We start from the raw sequence: 23184 nt of genomic DNA, 5'->3' as shown, positions 1-23184 counted from the left end.
ATGATACTAACATGCAACATCCTTGCATATGACTGAGTTTGAAGCATCACTTGGTGGTCCAACTCCTGCTCTATTTTCTGCACTGACACGGAATTCATATTCATTTCCTTCCAGGAGACCAGTTACTTTGCACCTGAGATCTGAAACTGGTTTCTTTGTTGCTCTGACCCATCTTAAACCTTTCTTCTCTCTCCTCTCCACATAGTAACCTGTGATTTCACTTCCACCATCATCTACCGGCCTTTTCCAGGTAACTGTCACAGTATTTTTAGTCACATTTGTTACTTCTGGTTTTCCAGGAGGACCTGGGGGACCTGGTAAGAAAGAAAAAAGTACAAAGTTTAAACAAAAATCAAGTCTTCAGAGATTAATAAAAGCACACTTGAACCTTCTAGCTTGTTCTACTTACCAAATCTGTCCACCATTTTGACTGGTTCTGATTGTACTGGTTCACCCTTGCCATATTGATTTACTGCTGATACACGGAAAACATATTCATTTCCTTGAATGAGCTTGCTAACAACATGCCTACAACTCTCAATATTTTCAGCAACTAATGTCCAGAGCAGTCGACTAGTCTCTCTCTTTTCAAGAACATATGATTTGATTGGTGATCCACCATCTTCTGCAGGAGGTGACCATGTAAGAGTGGCTTTTTCTGCTGAAACATTGCTGATCTCAATAGGTCCTGGAGGTCCTGGAACATCTAAAACTTTCACATGTACACTCTCCTGCTTAGTGCCAAAAGGATTGGTTGCAGTGATCGTGTATTCTCCAGAATCCTTTCTAGTTGCATATTTGATGCTTAGAGTAGAGGAAGTTGGCGTGGTTTCAATGTGCACAAGCTCTGAAGGTCTAAAATCTTTTCCAGCTTTTGACCACACTGAAGTTGGAGGTGGTTTGCCACGGATACTAATAGCAGACACTGTAATTGTGTCTCCTGCTTTCACTGTTAAACCTTCCTTCAAAGTAGGATCAATAACAATTGTTGGTGCCTCTGTAAAACAAAACAAAACAAAACCAGGTTGTCATAACAAAAAGAAAGTAAAAAAAAAAAATAATAAAAAACAAACAAACAAACAAAAAAAAGAGTTTTTAATGAGTTAAATAAAATTTATTTTGATATCTTCTACATACCGTACTCATCCTTGCATATTATGGTTCCTGTGGATTCAGATGGTGGACTGATAGCTCCAGCAGTGTTCTTTGCTCTAATTCTGAACTCATACTTAGAGCCTTCAGTAAGGTCAGTTACAGTAAATGCGCAGTCTGGAACATTCACATGATTAGCTTTCGTCCAAGTTTTTGAGGGTAAATCACGCTTTTCAACTATATAGCCAGTTAACTTATGTCCACCATCATATTTTGGTTCTGTCCAAATGAGTGTTACTGAGTTCCTAGTTACATTGATAACTTCAGGTTTCCCAGGAGGATCTAAAAGAAAAAACAATAAACCATGGTCAAACAAGAGTGATTTCAACTTTCAGAATTTTTATTTTTATTCTTCTGATGACTTACCAATAGGATCAAGTGCAACAATTGGTTCAGATGGCAGACTTGGTTTACCTACTCCAGCCATATTGATTGCCATTACTCTGAATTCATATTCCAGTCCTTCAGTTAATCCTGTCACTCTAAAATCTTTCATTCTTATTGGAGTTTTATTGGCTCTCTTCCACAGAAGACTATTTCTTTCTTTGACTTCAATGTGATAACCTAAAAGATAAATGATGAGGTGAAAATGATGAATTTTCTACAAATCTTCATTTAACCTAGCTTTGCAAAATATTGTAATGTATGTATGGCATGCCAAATAAGAATTGTGCAGGAACAACATTGAAAAACAGATTAAGAAATGGATATGAACATACATTAAATATGTATGTAATTGCAAGAATGAGATGCTTGCAAATGCAAATTTCTGATTTTACAGCCTCGAGTGATGTAACATGTAGTTGAGTTTGTTATTTGTTCTTCAGATGTTTTGTCTGTCTGCCAAAATACTGTTTCTGTTAGTCTCTTCCTGATTTTTAAGGTAAGCCTTTGAAAGTTTCATCATCCAGAAAAAGTAGGAAGAACAGTGAAATCACACACTCACTCAAAATAATAAACGCCTTATCTTACCCTTTGGCAAAGAGAAAGAAGTATGAAGAACTGGAATATTAAGGAGACTTTTGGAGATATACCTGTGATTGGTGAGCCTCCAGTTCTTCTGGGATCAGTCCAAGTTAAAGCTACAGAGTCATGCCGAACGTCAACAATGTTGGGAGGTGGAGGAGCATCTGGCACATCTAAACAGTAAAAAAAAATGCAGAAGCGTTAAAAATATGTATCATCTGTAAAGCTTTTTTTTTTTTTTTTATTTATTTATAATGTATACTTACCAAATGGATGTTTTGCAATGACAGGGTCAGATTTAAGACCTTCACCTACTCCATATTTATTTTCAGCCCTGATCCTGAATGTATATTCATTCCCTTCATGAAGTCTTGTAACTCTAAATGTAGTTTTCTGGACTGCAGAGGCACAAGTCACCCACTTATTGTTTACATTATCTCTCTTCTCTAGGACATAGTTAGTGATTTCTGAACCACCATCATCTTTTGGAGGACCCCACTTTAAGGTTATGGCATCAGCTGTGACTTCTTCAAATTTTACTGGACCTGTTGGTATGCCAGGTTTTCCAACAACTTTCACAGAAATAGTGCCTTCCTTGCTGCCAATGACATTCTTCAGAGTGATAGTGTATTTTCCAGCATCAGCTTTCTGGCAGTCACGTACTACAAGGGTGGTGTTAACTGCTGTAGATTCAAATGCAACTCTTCCACTCTCGGTAAGTGCCTGGTCTTCATCTTTCTTCCAAGTTACAGCTGGGACAGGCTTGCCTTTAATTGGGATTTTAAGACGGAAATTGCTACCCTCTTTAGCTACATAGCACAAATCAGGTAGATCTCTTAAATCAAGATCAGGTGCCACTGTAAAAAATCAAGATACCAATTATTCAACTATGCATAAACTCTGATAAAATTCAGATGTTCTTTTAAAGGCATCTGATTTGTACACATGCATAGCAATGATGTTAAGCATGAAATAAATGTGGTTTGGATAAAATAATTAATTATCTGAAGTTGTTTCTTACCAACATCATCTCTTGCCACAATTGTGAGCTCTGTTGGAGTTCCATATCCAGCATCATTTTGGGCTCTTACTCTGAAAGTATATTCTTGTCCTTCTTTTAGATCTCTCATTGAAAAATGGAGGTTCTTTGCTCGCATGACTTCTTGCCATTTATCTTCACCAATGAGAACCTCCACAACATATGCAAAAATACGGCTTCCACCATCACTGATAGGTTTTTTCCATACTAAATTGCAGGATGATTTTGTTACAGCGGAAGCCTTTAGATCCACAACTGGCCCAGGTGTTTCTAGAAGAGGAAGAAAAGCATAATAAGTGTCCTTTCAAACTAAAAATAAAAATGATTTGAATACCGAAATAGGATAAATGGATTCATTTTTCTTACCAGAGGCTTTAACAGCATCGCGAGTTTCACAGGGGTCACCAATACCATATTCATTTTCAGCAAAAACCCTGAAGAAGTAGGATTTGCCTTCTTCTAAGTTAGTTATCCTGCAGCTTGTCTTTGGACATTCTGTTGTTACTGTGGACCATGATTTTCTCTCTGCATCACGTTTTTCAATGACATAATTTGTGATTGGACTGCCACCATCTATTAGTGGAGGTTCCCATGTAATGAAGGCAGAATCCTTAGATGCTTCTTTTACAATAAGGTTAACAGGAGGGCCTGGTGTATCTGGAAGAACACAATCCCCCACCCCAATTTGATTTAGTAAACAAAAATACAAAAAAAAAATCAGTTAAAAAATGAACAAATATACTGGGGAAAACTGGCACTTACCAAGTACTTTTACAACAATGGTGTATGCCTTTTTGCCACAACTGTTCTCCAGACTGAGAATGTATTTTCCAGCATCATATTTATTTACATTTTCACAACGTAGGAAGGTATCAAAGTCAGTTGACTTGATGTCTAATCCTTGTCTATCTCTTAGGTTAGCACCCACTTTAGACCATGTAATCTTGGGAGGTGGACGTCCTCTTACTGGCACGTAAAGCCTCATTGTGACTCCAGCACGCAACACAAGGACTTTCCTTAGTTCTGCATCAAGTTCTCCTTCAGGAGGAACTGTGTTTAACAAAAAAGATGTGATTAAAACATTATCTTTAAGACTATCACTAAAGATTCTGTGACATGTACCTCTTTACAGGCATTTCACTAGATTAATTAGCTTGTTCTTATGTCATGATGATATCAATGAGTTAGTTTCCTGACTCCCATTTCAAGCTCATTTGTAAACCTGTTTTTTTTTTTTTCTTTCCCCCAATTATTTCACTTGCTTTTCTTCTGTCTTTTCCACCATTTACATTACTTATTATATGAAAAGGACTCCCATTTCTTCTATAATTCAAAGGATTTTCAAAAACTGCACTACTTTACTTGAACTGAGGCAATTCTCTGAAGCTTTTCTACAGATAGCAAAGTGTATACAGAAGCCAGCATGGCTCTTAAGGAATATGTGTCATACAATTAAATTGTATGTCAGTGGAGTTTTTGAATTATAATCTGGCTTCAAACTATTTAGAAGACATGAAGAAGACTAAAGTTTTCAGACAGAAGAGAGGCGTGAAAAGTCTAATTTTAGGATCAGATAGAAAAAAAAAACAAACAACAGGAGGTGGAAGAGTATCTGGGATACAAATTAAAAATGCAGACACTGGGAAGATTCTTCTCATTTCCTAACTGCCCCATTCTCTTCCAAATTAGCCATTTTTAAACTACATTTATTTGAGAAAGGACACATTCCAAATTAATCTCTCTTTTTTTTTTGTTTGTTTGTTATTGTTGTTGATCTACGACAAACCCTTCATTTAGAAGCCATCCCATGAATTAAAACAAAAGTTAATTTCACAATATGTTTTCAGTGAACATACTTAAAATATCTTTGGCAGTATGTGTATCAGGTACATCACTTGGATCACTGTATCCAATCTTATTGACAGCATAAACGCGGAACTGGTACTCTGTATCTTCTATCAGCCCCGTTACGACAAATCGTGTAGCCTGTAAATTCTTAGGTAGATTGCATCTGACCCAATTGTCTGTGTCAACTCTTTTTGCTTCTACTAGATAACCAATAATAGGGCTTCCACCATCATATGCTGGTTTGCTCCATGACAGGCTTATTGAATTACGAGTACTATCAACCACCTTCGGGAAGGCAGGTGGGCCAGGAGGATCTGAGAATTAAAAGAGCAGAAAGTTAATCACACTGAATGTTGTACAAAAGTATTTGGAAATACCATAGAAAACGTCTCAGACTTTTAGCTTACATTGAGGATCACGAGCATACACGGCTTTGGATGGTGCACTAGGCTTGCCAGGTCCAGCCTTATTCAATGCTATCACCCGGAATTCATATTCTGTTCCTTCTTGGAGTCCTGTAGCCTTAACAGTTCTTTCAATGACAGGCTTTCTGTTTACCTTAGTCCAGTTAAGGGCTTTAGTTTCACGCTTCTCAAGTATATAACCAGTTATTGGGGATCCACCATCACTAGCTGGTGGCTTCCAGCTAACAGTCATAAAGTCTTTCGTTACATTACTGATAATTGGTGGATCACAAGGTCCAGGTACATCTGTGAAGATTTATTTGAAAGTTATTTTCATATCTGTAAGTGTACATAAAAAAGAGTGACTCACAAAACTATCCTACAAAACACTTACCATATGGATTCTTAGCAACTGCTGGTTCAGTCAAGATAGGGTCTCCAACACCATATTTGTTTTCAGCACATATGCGGAACTGGTACTCATGTCCTTCTATTAATTTCTCCACTGTGCAACTTGTAATGGGTACATTGGCACTGACTTGGGCCCAGTTTGGTCTGCTTGTTTCACGTTTGTCAACAATGTAGTTAGTAATTTCTGAACCTCCATCTTCTAGGGGAGGCTCCCAAGAAAGCATTGCACGATCTGCATACATATGCTTGATTTTTACAGAGGCTGGAGGACCAGGCTTATCTGGAAGAATTAACATCCCATTATTACAGCTATAGTTCTTGTTATATCATTTAACCATAAATGTATTTATTAACAGACAGTCTTTAGCTTACCGAGTACTTTAAGCTTAATGGTTGCTGACTTTGATCCACTTGCATTTTCAGCAGTAATAGTATAATCTCCTGTCTGCTTCCTGTTAACACTGAACAGTTCAACAGTAGCAAGATTTCTTTTAGTGGTGATCTTAACACCTTCTGATGGCTTTAAAACTTCTCCTTCTTTCTTCCAGGTGATGCTTGGCATAGGCTTTCCATATACATTTGCCTCCAGACGCACATTAGTTCCAGCTTTTACTGTAAGCTGTGATTGCATAGATAGATCCAACTCTATTCTGGGAGGAACTGAAGGGAAAAAGCAAAAGGGTAAATCAATCTAGTACGAGGTAAACACCTCATTCTTCACATGAATTCAGCATGGAGAGACTCTCGTCAGAGTTTTTAAATGCTTCTGCATTTCTTACCATTTTCTGGATGAATGGTCACTGGATCAGAAGGTTCTGAAGGTCTGCTAATATTAACTGCTGTCTTAGCAATTGCTCTGAATTGATATTGAGCATTTTCTTCCAAATCAGTAGCAGTGTACTCTTCTAGGGGTATTTGATGTGGAGTTGTATTGCACCGGACCCACTTATCACCAGGTAATTTGCAAGCTTCAACAAAGTAGCCAATAAGCTTGCTACCACCATCATGCTTTGGTCTTGTCCATACCAGTGACACAGTACTCTTAGTGACATCAATAACTTCAGGTTTTCCAGGGGGATCTAAGGCAAGTAAGATCACGTTATAGTCTGTTTTGCCAAAAGGGTTAACATATTAAAAAGTGGCTTTAATTGTGGTGGATCCTGTTTACAGTACAACCACACAGTGCATTTACAGCAAATGTGAAAACATAAATGGAAATGCAAACTGAAGATTATAGAGTTGCAGATATACTGAAAATAACCATAAAAACAACAGCCTGCTGCAAATCATTGATACATTTGGCTTACCGACTGGTGCTCTTGCTGTGACAAACTCAGTTGGTTTACTAGGTTTACTTGCTCCAGCTCTGTTCAGCGCATAAATTCTGAAAGTATACTCAAGACCTTCGATGAGCCCCACACAAGGGTACTCCGTGGAGCGAACAGCTGTGTCATTAGCTTTCACCCACAGTAAACTGTTCCTTTCTTTTCGCTCAATGAGATAACCAGTGATTGGACTGCCTCCATCGCTATCTGGTCTATCCCAGGCAACAAAAATGCAGTCCTTATTAACCTTGGTAATACGTGCATTCTTTGGTTCACTGGGAACATCTATAAAGAAATACAAAATTGGATATCAATCACATGTCTTATTAGGAGGACTAAAAAGAGAAATGCTGCTACTAAAAACTGACATACCAAATGGGAACCTTGCAATCATCTTGCCAGAATTAAGTGGCTCAGAAATCCCAAAACGATTTTCAGCACGAACACGAAACATGTACTCTTCTCCAGGAATCAGTTTTCCAATTCTACAGGTTGTCTTTGTGACCGAAGCTAAAGCTGTTACCCAATCTCCTCGGCTTACATCACATTTTTCAACGATGTAGTTTGTAATGTTACTGCCACCATCTTCAAGAGGTATATGCCATGCAAGAGTGCAAGCATCAGCATCTATTTCAGAAATGTCAAATGGGGGCTGTGGTGGACCTGGCTTATCTACACAAAGAAATACATTAAGAAAAAGGTATAAGGGAAAATGGCAACCATTGGAATACACTAAAACTAGTTTTGTATAAATCTGGATTTAAAATAATTAAATGAAACATACCCATGACTATCACTCTGATTTTCTGACTATCACTACCAGAGCTATTTTCTGCAGTAAGAGTGTAAAAATCAGAATCTTTTCTAGTCACATCCTTAATGATAAGAACAGAAGACTTTTCTGCTTTATGGACAGCAAGGCGACTGGATGTAATTACATCTTGATCTCCTTTCAGCCATTTGCAGACTGGCTGAGGCTTCCCATATACATGTGCTTCAATTCTCAGTTTCTTCCCAGCTTTAATGTGAACATGATCAGGCATCAGGATCTTAGGTGGGACTGTAGAAAAATACACAGAGACATATAAATTCAACTTCTGTGACATATTAATTCACTTTTTCTTATGTTTTCACGTGAAAGTTCTCTTCCTGTTCCTTAAGTGGAATCACCAGTAAGAATGTCTTGTTAATTTTTAATTTAGGTTCCACTTATGAACAACTAGAGATTCTGCAGTGTGCAATACCCACTCCAGTCTTACTTTCACATTCTCATCCAGATTATAAGAGAATATTTTTAAGTTTGGATCACCTTCCTGCACACATAATTTCCATGTGTATGTGGAATTTGTCATTGCTAACCTACTGGACATACAGGTTCCTGCTGACTTTCTACAAGAGAGACATGAAAGAAGAGAAAAGAAAGACTGGAATTCTCACTGAATTAAACCCATTTCTGCAACCTCTTTTTAATACCTTTGAATTATTCTTCAACTAGAGCCCCTTCTCCCACTTCTTCTGCACAAATTTTTCCCAATTTATAGCAAAAGATGCCTGACTATATGCTTAGTGTACTTTTCTTCCTGCCACTGGCTATGTTTCAGTCTCTTGCTCCTGTACCTATTTCCAAGTCACGGATGAATAAGGCTGTTCTTACCTGTCCCAGACTCCTGCATCTTTCTGTGCCTCAGGGCCTCCCCACTTTGTCCTTGGTACCTTTAGCTTTACATCCTCAACTGACTCTACAATATAAGCACTTTATTTTCTCTTGTCTTAAAACAACGCCCACTTCTGAGCCCACTTATCTCTCAAACTACTGTTCTGTTTTTCTCTTTCATTTTTAGTTAATTGGATGTATTGATTATTTCTCCTTATCTCTCATCTTCTGGTTCAAACTGAAACCACACCCACAAAATTCTTTAACAATTCTCAATTAGTATTCAAGCATCATCTTTTCTGAGCTGTCAAAATATTCAGTACAGTTAACCGTAATCCTCCAGATGACTTCATAAAGTATTTGACTTTTTGGGCCTCAGTCTAAGAACAAGAATGGTTGTTCATTTCATTATTAAAGAGAATATTGCAACATGGGTAGCATTTAAGTACTTACTGAGTTGTTCCTTAATTTCAAATATTCCTTCAGTTTCTCTTGGCAAACTTACTCCTACAGCATTTCGAGCTGCCACTCTAAACTTGTACTTCTTTCCTTCTTTCAGACCAGCTACAACAATGGAGAGATCTTTGACAATTGAATATTCTGTCCAGCGATCTGCTGGTTGGTCATCTTCTTTGTAGCTTACAATGTACCCATCAACTTTAGAGCCTCCATCACGCAGTGGTGGCAGCCAGCCTAAAGTGGCACTGTTCTTTGTAATTTCAGTAACTTCAAGTTTTCTTGGTGGATCAGGTTCACCTTTTGTGGATGGGGAGAAGGAAAGGAAACATTAAACACTGAATTACCATGAATTTCTGAAATACTGGATACTATCTATGCTAAGTCAACAACGACAATACAGAAAAGAGGAAAACTTTGAATGACTGCAAAGGTACTATATTCACAGATTGTGTTATATGAAAGTAACTGACACAAATATTTACGCTTGTTGCAAAGTCCTGTTTAGAAACAGTTGCTTTCATAAACGCAAAATCTTACTTAAATTTGAGAAAATGATAAAATGTGCATAAAGGCATACTTACATAGGGGATCTGTTGCTAAGACTGGTTTTGGTATGTCACTTGGAACACCTGACCCGTATTCATTTACTGCTGTTACTCTAAAGAAATATTCATTTCCAGGTACAAGATTAGCAATTTGGAAACTAGTTTTCTTTAGTTCTGCAGTGACTGTTCCCCAGGTCTTCCTGTCAGCTTCACGTTTCTGCAGGATGTAATGAGTCACTGGGCTACCACCATCATTCTCTGGAGGTGCCCATGAAAGATGGCATGACATCTTGGTGACATCTGAAGCCTTGAAGTCTGATACAGGTCCAGGAGTATCTATAAAGGAATTTCAATTTATGTTAGTCTTTTCTTCTTTAATAAATTAAAATTAAAGGGAGTTAATAGGCTCTTAGACAGGGGGAGGTAGCATTAGTTGATACATTTGTACTCTAAAATTATAGCATTAGGGGGAATAAAGATTTTTGTGTAGAACATACAATATAATTAAAACAATGTCTACACGTAGTTCTCTCAGATACTCACCCAGAACTCTGACGTTCACAAACACAGCCTTTTCCCCAGCTGCATTAACAAGTGTCAATGAATATTTGCCTGAGTCATCACGTGTTGAATTAGGGATGACACAGAAGGCCATAGTGTCAACTAGATCAACTTGTCCTTTTCTGATAACGTTATCAACACCCATTCTCCGCCAGGTGACTTTTGGTGCTGGGCGACCCCTAATAATAGCAAAGAGTCTAATAGGGCAACCTGCCCTGACTGTGACCAACTTTCTCATGCTTGCATCCAATTCAATTTCAGGAGGTTCTGAAAGACAATTTCACAGAAATAAAATGCAAAGTTCAGTACATGAAATAAAGGAAAAACAGAGCAAATAAAGTTTATGTGCAAGTACTCATGAAGAAGATGGGAAAAATCACCAAGTATTTCTTTGGGAGACACAGCTTCTTTCAGCTCAGCTGGCCGGCCAAGGCCAACCTGGTTTTGGGCAGAAACTCTGAACTCATATAATTGGTTCTCATCCAGGCTAGTGGCTGTGAATTCTGTATGAATAACTTGGGCAGCAACATTGCATCGTTTCCATCCTGCTTCAGGATCAGCACCTTCCACTTTTGGTCTAATTTCCACAACATATCCAATAATTGGAGCACCACCATCATACACTGGTTTTCCCCAGCCAAGGGTTATGGAACTCTTTGTGCTATCAACCACCCTCAGGTTTGTGGGAGGACCAGGTGGTTCTGAAAGACAATAGAAGTTACAGATAAGAATATAGTTATGCAATTTAACAATCTGTTAACATTAAAATCAATCAAACAAACAACAGTAGTATACAGTAGTACGATACCTATTGGGTCTTTTGCTACTACTGGTCTTGATGGTAAGCTCGGTTCTCCAAGTCCAACCTCATTTTCAGCGCTGACGCGGAACTGATATTCATGACCAGGGATGAGATTAGTAACCTTCTTTCGCCTCTCAGGGATTGCAGTTTTAGTAACGGGAACCCATCTTAATGATCGTTTCTCTTTCTTCTCTAAGATGTATCCTGTAATTGACTTGCCACCATCATATTCTGGTGGATTCCAAACTACAGTCATCTCTTCTTTATTAACTCTTGTGACCTCTGGAGGGTCAGGGCGTCCAGGTCTATCGTATTTAGTTTTTGCAATAATTGGCTGTGTTTCTGTTGGTGGACCAGTGCCCATCTTATTCTCTGCACGAACTCTGAATATATATTCATTACCTTCAATGAGACGTGTCACATTTGCATAGTTTGTTAGGACAGAGGAAGAGTATGTAGACCAAACCATACGCTTGCTTTCACATTTTTCTAGGATGTAGTTTTGTATTTCACAACCGCCATCATCCTCTGGAGGTTCCCAGGTAACAGTACATCTATCACTCGAAATGTCAGTGACTTTCAAATTTCTTACAGGACCTGGTTTATCCAAAACAATAACAGTAGCATATGCCACAAAACTACCAGCTGTGTTAGACGCAGTAATCACATACTTCCCACCATCACTGCGCCTGGATTTTGTGAGAACAAACTTAGATGTGTCAGAAGTTGTTTCAATACTGATTCTTGGAGATCTGGTAAGATCTGTAGCATCTTTGTCTTTTGTCCATACAACTTCAGGCTGTGGTTTTCCTCTGACTCCAGCCTCAATTCTAATTGGATCACCTGCTTTCACAGTTAACACCCCACTTAACTTCAAGTCTAACACTGGTTTCTGCAGATCTTCCTTCACAGTGACTTCTTCGGTTTTTACCCAGTCACTTTCACCTGCCTCATTCTTGGTTTGAACTCTGAATTGGTAGATCTTATTTTCAACACATTTATCTACCATGTAGTGTGTTTCCTTAATGCTGCCTTTGTGAACCCTTTCCCATTCATCTGAATCTTTCAGTTTTCTCTCCACATGATAACTTAAGTTAGGGCTTCCACCATCATAATCAGGCCTTCTCCATTTCAGATATACAAACGTCTTTCCTTTCTCTGCAATGTGAAGATTTTCTGGCTCTCCAGGCTTGTCAATAGGATTTATGGCAAGGATGGGAGTTTTGGTCTCAATGCAAGGACCTGGACCTATTTTGTTTTCTGCACAAACTCTGAAGAAATATTCACGGTTCTCTATAAGATTTGCCTTCACTAACCGTTTAGTGATATCAGAAGACACAATTGACCATCCCCTCTGGTTTGGTTGACGGTACTCTACTATATAATTTGTAATTTCTGAGCCACCATTATCCACTGGACTTTCCCAAGCAATCATGCAAGAATCTTTTGTGACATAGCTTATTTTCAGGTTCTGACATGGTCCAGGTCTGTCAAGTACATTAACAATGGCAAAAGCTTGAGCATGGCCACAGCTGTTCTTAGCTGCTATTATATATTTGCCATGATCAGATCTTTTGGCTTCTTTCACTTGCAGTTCAACATTAGGTAGATCATGGGCTATTTCAACACGCTTTTCTTGCACCAGTACTTTTCCATCCTTAGACCATGTTATTTCAGGATCTGGCCTGCCTTTTACTTTACCAGTAATACGGATTGTTTGACCTACTCGGACAGTAATTAAGTCTCGACAGGTCACATCTAGGTTTATTTCTGGAGGAGAAAGAATATCCTTTGCAAGTACAGTTTCTGCCAGTTCTCGTGGTTCTCCCTCTCCCACAATATTGACAGCTTTTATTCGGAATTTATATTCATTTCCTTCTATTAACCCAGGTACTCTAAAGGCACATTGTCGAATGAGTTCATCTTTGTTAATCCTATTCCACTGTGTAGTTCCAGTTTTCTGACATTCCACAATATATCCCAGAATTGGGCTGCCACCATCTTTGAGGGGCTTTGTCCATACAAGATCAGCTGTTTCTTTGGTTTTGTCTTTTAATTTTGGGTTAATGGGTGGTCCAGGAGGAGTGATAGGACGTGATGCTTTTATTGGATCAGAGCTTGGGGATGGTTTACTTAAGCCCACCATGTTTTCTGCAAAAACTCTGAATTCATACGTGTTGCCTTCGAAGAGACCAGTGACTCTGTATTTCATATCAAGTATTGGAGTCTTATTGACACGCACCCATTTACCAGATGCTTCCCGACGTTCGAGTACGTAACCAGTTATTGGAGTTCCACCATCAGACTTTGGTAGGGTCCAAGACACTGTTGCAGCATTTTCTGTAATATCATAAACCATAGGTTTACCAGGTGGGGATGGTGGATCAAACATATGTTTAGCAACTGTTGGTTCTGAATCAAGAGGTGCACCTATGCCTATCTTATTTTCTGCCCGAACACGGAAAATATATTCACAGCCTTTCTGTAGTCGTGGAATCTTAATTTTTGTGTGACTTGTTCCAGAGCTAACCACTCCCCAAGTTTCTTTCTTTGATTGACGCTTCTCAACAATATAGTTTATTATAGGGCTTCCACCGTCATCTTTAGGAGGACGCCAAGAAATAACCATATGTTCTGGTGTTACTTCAAGAATATTAATAGGACCCGTTGGTGGGCCAGGGACATCCAAAACTGTAAGATGTAGAGCAACAGTTTTGCTGCCAGCTGAATTAGATACTGTGAGTAGATATTCTCCTGTGTCTTTTCTTACACAGTCTTTGATGGTAAGCACAGTTGAATAATTATCGGTCTCAATCTTATGTCTGCCTTCTGTTTTAATTTCAATGTCATCAGTAACCCATTTTGCAGTTGGAACTGGAACACCTCTCATAATTGCAGGAAGTCTCACTGTGGTACCAGCTTTAACAACAAGACCTTCAATTAACTTCACATCTAGTTCCACAGATGGCGGTACTGAAATTAGAAAAACAAACAAACAAACAAACACAGAAATTACGTTATGCTTTTCAGAGAGAATACTTAAAGGAGAGAAAGAATTGGTGAAACAACATGAAAAACTAAAAATTACCTAGTTTTTCTTGACATTCTATTGGTATAGTTGTATCTGGAAGGCTAAGACCAATAATATTCTGAGCCTTCACACGGAATTTGTATATTTTTCCTTTTTGTAAGCCTGTAACAACACAGTCTAGCATGGGGACTGTCTGGAACTTTGTCCACTCATCTGCACCATCTTCCTGATATTCCACCAAATATCCAGTTATCTCAGCACCACCATCACGATCTGGTCGATTCCAAACAAGGGAAACTTCAGTCTTGTCAACATCTACATGATGTAGATTCTTTGGTGGCCCTGGAGGATCTTTTAAAATACAAAAACCAAACAAGTTACTAGATGGCCAATATATAGTAACAGCATACCATGTTCATATTAGTACCAACAAAATCATTTCAAAAATTACCAAGAGCAATATGAACAAACGAATAATACAGCTGAATAACACTTACGCAGTGGATCTATAGCTTTAATTGGCTTGAGCGTTTCCACATATGGTCCTCTACCAAACTGATTCTCAGCAGCAACTCGGAAGAGATATTGAGTGCCTTCCATCAGATATTTAGCCATGTGACTACGTTTCTTGGAGGATGATGAGATGGGTACCCACTGTGCAGAAGCTACATCTTTCCTTTCCACCACATAGTTGGTAATGACAGAACCACCATCATCTTCTGGTTCCTTCCAAGTGAGGTAGCAAGAATCACTTCTAACTTCACTGATTTGAAGATTTCTAGGTGGACCAGGCTTATCTAATATTGCCAAAAACAAATGTTACCTATTTGATAATCAAAGCATTAAAAAAATAGACAACAAACAACTAGTAAACCTCAAGAGAAAAAGTATTTCCTATAAGCTTCAGTTTTTCTCCCTACTGAGTATTTTGTAATTTCTTATATCTTAATTTACTGATATTTTCCTGACATTCCTTTCTTAATCTCTAAGTAAAGAATAAAAAGAGGCAGTACAAAAGGAACATCAAAAAGATTACCTAAGACAACAACTTTTACTGAAACGGTCTTTGAGCCAGCTGGATTCTCAACTGTCAGGGAGTAAATTCCACCATCTTCATGGACAGTGTTACGAATTTCAAGTTTACTGCCAACTCCTGTAATCTCAATATCAGCTTTTGGTGAGACCTCATGATCTTCTTTCTTCCAAGAAACTTTTGGGAATGGAACACCTTTAATAACAGCACTAAGTCTCAGGGTATCTCCAGCTTTTACATGCTGTTCTCGGGCCATATTAGCATCCAGTATCAGCTCGGGAGGTTCTGGAATAAAAATTATATTTTTTTATAAAACGAGAAAAAAAAAATTCTTAAGTAAACTTATGTGAGATTTTATTATACTCACCAAGTCTGTCCTTTACTTCTACTGGATCAGGAACATAGGCTGGTTCAGATTCACCTGCTGCATTGACTGCCTTGACCCTGAATTTATAGGTCAAACCTTCAGTAAGTCCCGTGACTTTATATTTTGTTTCAGGACAAGAATCTGCTGTAAGATTGGCCTTTTTCCATTCTTCATCTCCAACTTTCTGATATTCAACAAGATAGCCAATTATCTTGCCATTACCATCATGGCGTGGTGGTTGCCAAGATAAATCAACTGTATTCTTAGTTTTATCTACTGCTTCTGGATTAACAGGTGGACTTGGTTTTACTGTTAAAAAATGAAAAAAAAAAAAAAAAAAAAAAAGGAAAAAAGAAAACCATTAATACAGATTTCTAACTAAAATCAAGATGTATTAAAAATTCAATGAGAAATAAGATTTAATACTTTACCAATTGGATCTCTAGCGAAAATTGGCTTTGATGGTGGACTAGGATCACCAATGCCAATTTCATTTTCTGCTGAAACACGGAATTCATATTCACAGCCTTCAAGGAGGTCAGGTACTTTGAACTGAGTACTGGGGAAAATTGGGTCTTTGGTAACTCTGACCCATCTAGTTGCCATTGTTTCCTTCTTTTCTACAATATAGTTTGTTATTGGCTTGCCTCCATCATATGGTTTGTTCCAAACCACCACTGCAGAGTCTTTTGTAACATCCTTAATGATTGGTTGCTCAGGTGCATCTGGAACATCTAGAAATAAACAACCAAACAAGAATTCATGAGCACAACAAACAGGTTAAAGATTAAAGTATCAAAATAAGATAGCAAATGAGTGACATACTGAAACGGTCTTTGGCTTTCATCTCATCAGAGATGAGAGGATCACTTATGCCATATAGATTTTCAGCATAAATTCGAATTTGATATTCTCTTCCTTCAAGCAGCTTAGGAATTTTGCATGTTGTCTTAACCATGGCAGATGTAACTGGCATCCACAGATCCCTGTGTGCATCCTTCTTCTCAACAATGTAATTTGTAATTTCACTACCTCCATCATCTAGTGGAGGTTTCCAGGAAACTATCATATGATCTTTATGAACTTCATCAAATATAACTGGGCCCACTGGAGGTGATGGTCGATCTGTTTAAGAAAAAAAATAAATAAATCATACCTATGCTTTTATAAGGACTTCAAATAATGATGTAGATTAAAATAGTGTCAATATAGTAAATATAAAATGAAAACAGAAACCTGGGATCATATTCTTAATAAGAAGTCAAATCCTCAAGACTACTTTTCTTTAAAACTTGTTTGACTCACTGGACCTTATTCCTCAATGCGTATAAAGGTATTTGATGACTATCATTTTCTACTGACATTCTTTAAGTGCATGTAAAAATATGAACTTATTCATATTGAATAAACTAAGTCAGAGTTAACTATGAACTCAAAATCAGTAAATAGTATTTCAGTAAAATAAGGTTGCAATACATCAAAATATTGTAATAAAGGATGCATTAACATTTTACAAATTCAATGAATTCTAATCACTATAAAACATCAAAGACAATACTATTGATCAGGAAAACCTACCAACAACATTAACTTGACAAAACCCTTTTCTTGATCCTGTGCTGTTCTCTACAGTAACACAATATTTGCCTGAGTCCTCACGGACAGATTTTAGTATCCCCAAGCAAAGAGTTGTAGGAGTTGTCTTGATCTTTGTACGGTCATCTTCGTTCACAACAGTATCATCCTTTAGCCAAGTAACTTTTGGTGTAGGCTTTCCTGAGTAACGTCCAGTCAGGCTGAATGCTTCACCAACCCGAACAATAAGCTTGTCTCTAAAGTCAAGGTCAAGTGATGGGGGAGCTGAAAAATGAAATTAAAAAAACACAATTTCCACAATTGTCAACAATATTAATAAGAACAAAATAAGAAATCATTAAGCATGATAACTGTTTTCAAAAAAAATATGGAAATATACATACCGATTTCATCTTTGCATGTGATTGGTTTTGTGCAAAATGATGGCTTGCCTTGCCCCACAATATTGCAAGCACTCACACGATATTCATAGGTGTCACCCTCTTTTAAGCCTTCTATAGTATATTTCCTATCAAGCATTTTCTCTTTTGTAACTTTGTGGAATTTCTCTTTTCCAATGAGACGACTCTCTAAAACATACATGGTGATATCTGATCCTCCATTATATTTTGGAGGGTTCCAAGTTAATGTAACAGAGTTCTTGGTAACTGCTTTTACCTCCAGGTCTTCTGGACGGTCAGGAACAGCTGTGAACAAATATAAAGATACGTTAAATACATTTTTTTCTGCAGATTTGTCTCATATGACAATAATCTATACTGTCAAATGTACTTACTTATTGGATCTCTAATGACAATCTCTTTTGTTGTCTCCGTGAATGGACCCATGCCAATTATATTCTCAGCTGCAATTCGGAAAAAGTAGGCTTTCCCTTCAGTCAGCCCCTGAACAGTAGCATTCTGTCTTGTAACTGTATAGCTTACAGGAGTCCAAGCTCTATGGTCAGATTCACGTTTTTCAATTATATAGTTGGTAATAGGAGAACCACCGTCATCTTCTGGAGTAAACCATGTCAATTTACAAGAATCATTGGTTAGGTTCTCAGTAAGGAATGGCATGCCAACAGGGCCTGGCACATCTGAAAGCAAAGAAGAAATGAAGTATTTAAGTATACATACTGAATGTTATGAAATTTAACTTGTTCACAAGAAGTGGAATTGCTCTTTACCTAGCACATCAACAATAATGGTCTTCTTCCGCTCACCACCTGCATTTTTAGCCAGAAGAGTGTATACACCCTGATGGCTCCTTTTGCAATTCTTGATGACTAAAGAAGAACTAATAGCTGTTTCTTCAATTTTAGCTTCTTCAGGTAAAGCTTGGTCATCTCTGCTCCAAGTCACTGTTGGGGCTGGTTTTCCTGAGACATATGCTATAATCCGAATTACACCTCCAGCATGAACAACAATTCTGTCCCTGACACTTGCATCCAAATTAATATCAGGAGCCACTGTGGGAGGCAAGAAAAAATATCAGTGTTTTTTATTCTCATTTTGAGAAAATGTAACTAAAAATGTAAATGTAAATGATAAAAATGTAAATGTAATACCAATTCTGTCCTTCATTTCAATAACGTCTGTAACTTCTCCAGGCTCTCCGATGCCAGCAGCATTCACTGCCCTAACTCTAAATTTGTAAAAACATCCTTCTTTTAATCCTGCCACAACAAACTTGGTTCCTCTAACTTCTTTATCTTTTACCTGGAAGAAATATTATAAAATCAGCCATCATCAAAGTATCATCAAATTCTTTGTGATGTTTGAAACAGATGAGATTTTTTTTTTCATTTATAAGCACAAGACAGTATTAAGCATACAGTGATCTAGCTCATATGTAAGTCTTCAGAAACTGCAAAGAAATACAGGACATACAAACTATTGTTCTGAAAACTGACACTTTTGGTACTTTTAACAAACAAGAAGGTTACGGAAATTACAATAGTCTGTAGTCTCAGAAGAATTATTTGTCAAATAATTTTATCTAAGTGACTATGGTGGAAAAAGGGAATTATTTGTTCTTTTATAAACCCCAATATGAAGCCTGTTTTCAAGGACACAGTGTAGAAAATTTAGGTACTACTTTAAATGCAGCACTGTCTATGGAGATACAAAAAAATGGCCATTACTTAAGTTGTCAGAAATGCATTGCTCAAAAAAGTACGAAAATGTATGGACATAGTAGTTATAAATAACTGGGCACAGATTAAGCCAGTGATAACTTGTTTTTTTCTTCTTCTTTTTTTTTTTTTTTTTTTTTGTATTGTTTTGTTTTTGGTTTGTTTTTATCAAAGATTACATACCTTTGTCAAATATTTAAACACGGAATTTAAAAACAAATCACAGATTACCTACCTATTTTGTCACATCTTTAAATACAGAATTAAAATCTAAGTTTAGGAAACTACAATGGCACTTATTTGGTCTTATATTTTAAACATATGAAAATAATTATGGTGCAAAAATATGAAGTTTTAGAAAATAACTTGCATAATGAAAATTTGTGAAAATTTATTTTATGGAGGGATTTCATTTGATAAACACACTGAGAAAGGAAATTCAGATTCTGTAATATTTTTCCACCTACCCTTTCCCATTCTTCCTTTCCTTCCTCTTTAAACTCAACAATGTAGCCAGTGATCCTAGAGCCACCATCCTTTAATGGTGGTGTCCATTCCAAGTCTACAGAAGATTTTGTCCAGTCAGTAACTTTTGGGATAGGAGGGCCAGGTGGGGCTGAAAGATATCATTACACAGTTAGAGCATAACAATATACTATATGTTCTCATTTTATTATTTTCAAATTCAAAAATAGGAACCTAAAAACTTTACCAATTGGATCTCTAGCAATTGCTGGATCAGATGGCATGCTTGGTGGACCAACACCAGCTGCGTTAATAGCTGATACACGGAATTGATATTCAGAGCCTTCAATGAGACCCGTAACTTTGTATGAAACACCCAGTGTCATAGGCTTGATTGGATCACGGTTAACCCTGGTCCATCTCTTTCCAGTAGTCTCTTTGCGCTCCAACCAGTAACCAGTAATAGGTGAGCCACCATCATGTTCTGGTTCTTCCCAGTTTACAGTCATGGAGTCACGTGTTATACTGCTAACTGTTGGCTTCTCACATGGTCCAGGAACAGCTGGGGGAAAAAAAAAGTATACATAGCTTAGAAAAAAATACTACAGGAGAATGAAGACATCTGAGGTACAAAACAATTGTGCAGTCACATGGTAGTAGTTGCATTAAGTAGTTACTCATCTGCACAAGATGCCTTCCTTTATTCATCTTCCCATCCCTTTTCATGTATGTACACTTCTGTGAAAAAGTATCTTTCTAATAACAATAGTGAAGAATGAGTTTTCCTTGTCTTCCTTGACCAGTACCTTGTTTCAATGTCTGGCCTAATCTTGAATGTTTTAAAAATTGATTTCTCTTGTCAGTCTAACATTCCTTTTATATCAGAGCTACTTAGTTTCTCTTTCAATATTCAAGGAGGAAATTTTTCAATCTATAAGATCAATAATATCTCAAATACAACAGAATCTGACCTAAATCTTTAAGATAAAACCTTATTTGTATGTTTACACCTTTAAAAAAATGGAAATCATTTTAATTTATAGAAAGAGGAAAAAAAAGTGTTTTTCCAATATTACACATGCTTTTAAGAACCAAATACTAATGATAAACCTCTTTAATCTTCTCTAGAAAATGTATTTAAGTGAAGAGAGAGAAGTAGTAGTAGTAGTATTTTGCAGATGCTGCACACAGACCAGTGTATGAAGACAACTGACATAATTTGAAATTCCTACTTACTGAAAAGGTTTCTTGCTGTTTCTGGTTCACTATCCAAAGGTTCTCCAATACCATATTTATTTTGTGCCATAATGCGGAACACGTATTCATGGCCTTCCATCAACTTGGGAATAGTGAATAAGCATTCCTTAGGCTCATTGGTAACCGGTACCCATGTCCTCCTATTTGCTTCTTTTTTCTCAATAACATAATTTGTAATCTTAGAACCACCGTCATCTAATGGTGGAAGCCAAGATATTGTCATTTTGTCAGCCAAAATGGATTCAAATTTAATAGGTCCCACTGGAGGTCCAGGACGACCTAAAAGATGAATTTTTATAAAGAAGAATTAATGTCAAATGTGATTCAGATAAAGCATCACATGAATGTTATCAATTTGTGTAACATATAAGAGTTCTTGATATCTACCTAGAACATTTAGTCTCATCTCTTTTGAAGCAGTTCCTAGATTATTTACAGCTGTTATAGTATATAAGCCTGTATCACTTCTGCGAGATTGTTGAATCAATAAAGTGCAAGAATCTTCACCAACAATCTTGTTGACATGTTGGTCATACAGCACCGGTGTTTTGTCATCTGGCTTCTTTGTAGAAGCTTTTAGCCATGTTAATGTGGGGAAGGGTACACCCTTTATCTTAGCCACAATGTTAACATCTGTTCCTTCTTCAACCTCCATAAATTCTTTGAGTTCAATAGATGGTGGGCCTATGATAAAATGTTGGAAAAAATTAACATACAAAAATGCTTCACAACTGTAGAGTGGAATCAGTATTTACTGGTATTAGCTACTACTTACATGTCTGGTCTTTGACAATGAGAGGGCCAACAGTGGCTGACGGCCTACTAGGACCTGCTATATTTACAGCCTTGACTCTGAATTCATATTCTCCACCTTCTACAAGATCCTCAACCGTAAACTTTGTTTCCTCTACATCACGTCTGTTGCATTGTTTCCAAGTCTCTTTTACTTCTCCAGTACGATCCCAGCGCAGACATTCAACATTATAATGAGTAACAGGAGCTCCACCATCATTCTTTGGTGGCTTCCATGTCAAGCTCACTGTGTTCTTGGTTACAAGGCCAATCTTTAATTTAATAGGTGGATCAGGAGGATCTTCACAAAGGAAACAGAAATGTGAATAAATACACTGTACAGTACCATTTGGTTTCAAAGAGTTCTATTCACCTTGATTTAACTTACGAATTGGATCCCTGGCTGTGGTCCGTTGAATAGTTTCTGCAGGAGGGCCAACACCAAAACGGTTTTCTGCACGTACCCGGAAGAAATATTCTTGGCCGGCTATGAGATCAGGTACAACAAAGGAAGTGCTTCCACAGTTTGCATTGACTTTTGTCCAGGCTTTTCCATCAATAGTTCTTTTTTCTATAACATATCCTCTGATTCTATCTCCACCATCATCGTCTGGCATCTTCCATGAGAGTTTGCAACTACCTCTTGTGATATCACTTACTTTTAGGTCTTTGGGTGGACCTGGGACATCTGTTAAAGTAAAAGCACAATAGAAACAATGTCACATAACTACGTAGAAAAAAAAAAACAAAACACCAAAAATCTAAAACCTACAATCTGAACATTTCAGTGTGTGTGAACCATACCAAGCACATTGACTCTGATATGTGCAGTTTTTTGTCCTGCTTTGTTTTTTGCTGTAATACTGTATCGTCCAGAATGACTTCTGTTGCACTCAGGAATGATAATCACTGAACGTGTATCAGTTGCTTCCACCTATGCATCACAGAAAGAAAGAGAAGTTATAGACCAACTTTAAATATTTACATTTGAAAGATGTTGCAATACTGAAGTTACAAAAATCATTTACTTTACCTGAGCTTCTTCAGGTACATTATGACCTCCCTCCTATAAATAAAGGCAAAAAGCAAATATGAAGGGGATATACTTACATGTCTAGCAATAGATGAAGAAGAAAGTTTTTTCTTTTACTAACCTTTGCTGTTGTCTTTGCTTTTCCTTCAAACTCCCAAAATGATTTTGGAACTGGGCGACCCTTGATAACAGCTGGGATTTTAATTGTTGTGCCAGCACGACAAGAGAGAAAATCCTGTGCTCCAATATCAAGGAAGATTTCTGGCTCCTCTGCAAAAATATTTTAGTACATAAATTTTCAGAGCTACTGAGTAAATTTCTGTCAGCA

The 23184-nt window shown here is 37.4% G+C and overlaps 1 protein-coding gene across 50 annotated transcripts in view; it reads right to left on the bottom strand.

The window, feature by feature from the left end:
* The window catches only part of LOC311210842 (titin-like), a 243002-nt gene that overhangs the window by 45612 nt on the left and 174206 nt on the right, over positions 1-23184 (bottom strand). For all 50 annotated transcript variants that reach the window (XM_084289064.1, XM_084289078.1, XM_084289067.1 and 47 more), the window contains 42 exons: positions 22978-23126; positions 22857-22889; positions 22628-22757; positions 22212-22511; positions 21807-22124; positions 21419-21715; positions 21011-21310; positions 20022-20336; positions 19777-19925; positions 18743-18893; positions 18362-18643; positions 17969-18271; positions 17577-17879; positions 17176-17457; positions 16423-16722; positions 16029-16331; positions 15598-15906; positions 15234-15515; positions 14695-14994; positions 14255-14548; positions 11173-14139; positions 10745-11065; positions 10347-10631; positions 9840-10139; positions 9253-9555; positions 7930-8205; positions 7518-7817; positions 7128-7430; positions 6600-6899; positions 6193-6480; positions 5804-6100; positions 5413-5715; positions 5014-5319; positions 3920-4207; positions 3524-3814; positions 3140-3427; positions 2385-2975; positions 2187-2291; positions 1519-1716; positions 1138-1434; positions 410-997; positions 12-314 (listed from right to left, as the gene is read on the bottom strand). In XM_084289064.1, coding sequence (XP_084145190.1) covers positions 12-314; positions 410-997; positions 1138-1434; positions 1519-1716; positions 2187-2291; positions 2385-2975; positions 3140-3427; positions 3524-3814; positions 3920-4207; positions 5014-5319; positions 5413-5715; positions 5804-6100; positions 6193-6480; positions 6600-6899; positions 7128-7430; positions 7518-7817; positions 7930-8205; positions 9253-9555; positions 9840-10139; positions 10347-10631; positions 10745-11065; positions 11173-14139; positions 14255-14548; positions 14695-14994; positions 15234-15515; positions 15598-15906; positions 16029-16331; positions 16423-16722; positions 17176-17457; positions 17577-17879; positions 17969-18271; positions 18362-18643; positions 18743-18893; positions 19777-19925; positions 20022-20336; positions 21011-21310; positions 21419-21715; positions 21807-22124; positions 22212-22511; positions 22628-22757; positions 22857-22889; positions 22978-23126 — 14598 coding nt within the window. The remainder of the gene's footprint in view (positions 1-11; positions 315-409; positions 998-1137; positions 1435-1518; positions 1717-2186; positions 2292-2384; positions 2976-3139; positions 3428-3523; positions 3815-3919; positions 4208-5013; positions 5320-5412; positions 5716-5803; positions 6101-6192; positions 6481-6599; positions 6900-7127; positions 7431-7517; positions 7818-7929; positions 8206-9252; positions 9556-9839; positions 10140-10346; positions 10632-10744; positions 11066-11172; positions 14140-14254; positions 14549-14694; positions 14995-15233; positions 15516-15597; positions 15907-16028; positions 16332-16422; positions 16723-17175; positions 17458-17576; positions 17880-17968; positions 18272-18361; positions 18644-18742; positions 18894-19776; positions 19926-20021; positions 20337-21010; positions 21311-21418; positions 21716-21806; positions 22125-22211; positions 22512-22627; positions 22758-22856; positions 22890-22977; positions 23127-23184) is intronic.

This window comes from Netta rufina (assembly GCF_964035555.1).
Source record: "Netta rufina genome assembly, chromosome: 6".
Classification (NCBI taxonomy): domain Eukaryota; kingdom Metazoa; phylum Chordata; class Aves; order Anseriformes; family Anatidae; genus Netta; species Netta rufina.
This window is presented reverse-complemented; position numbering and strand designations above follow the sequence as displayed.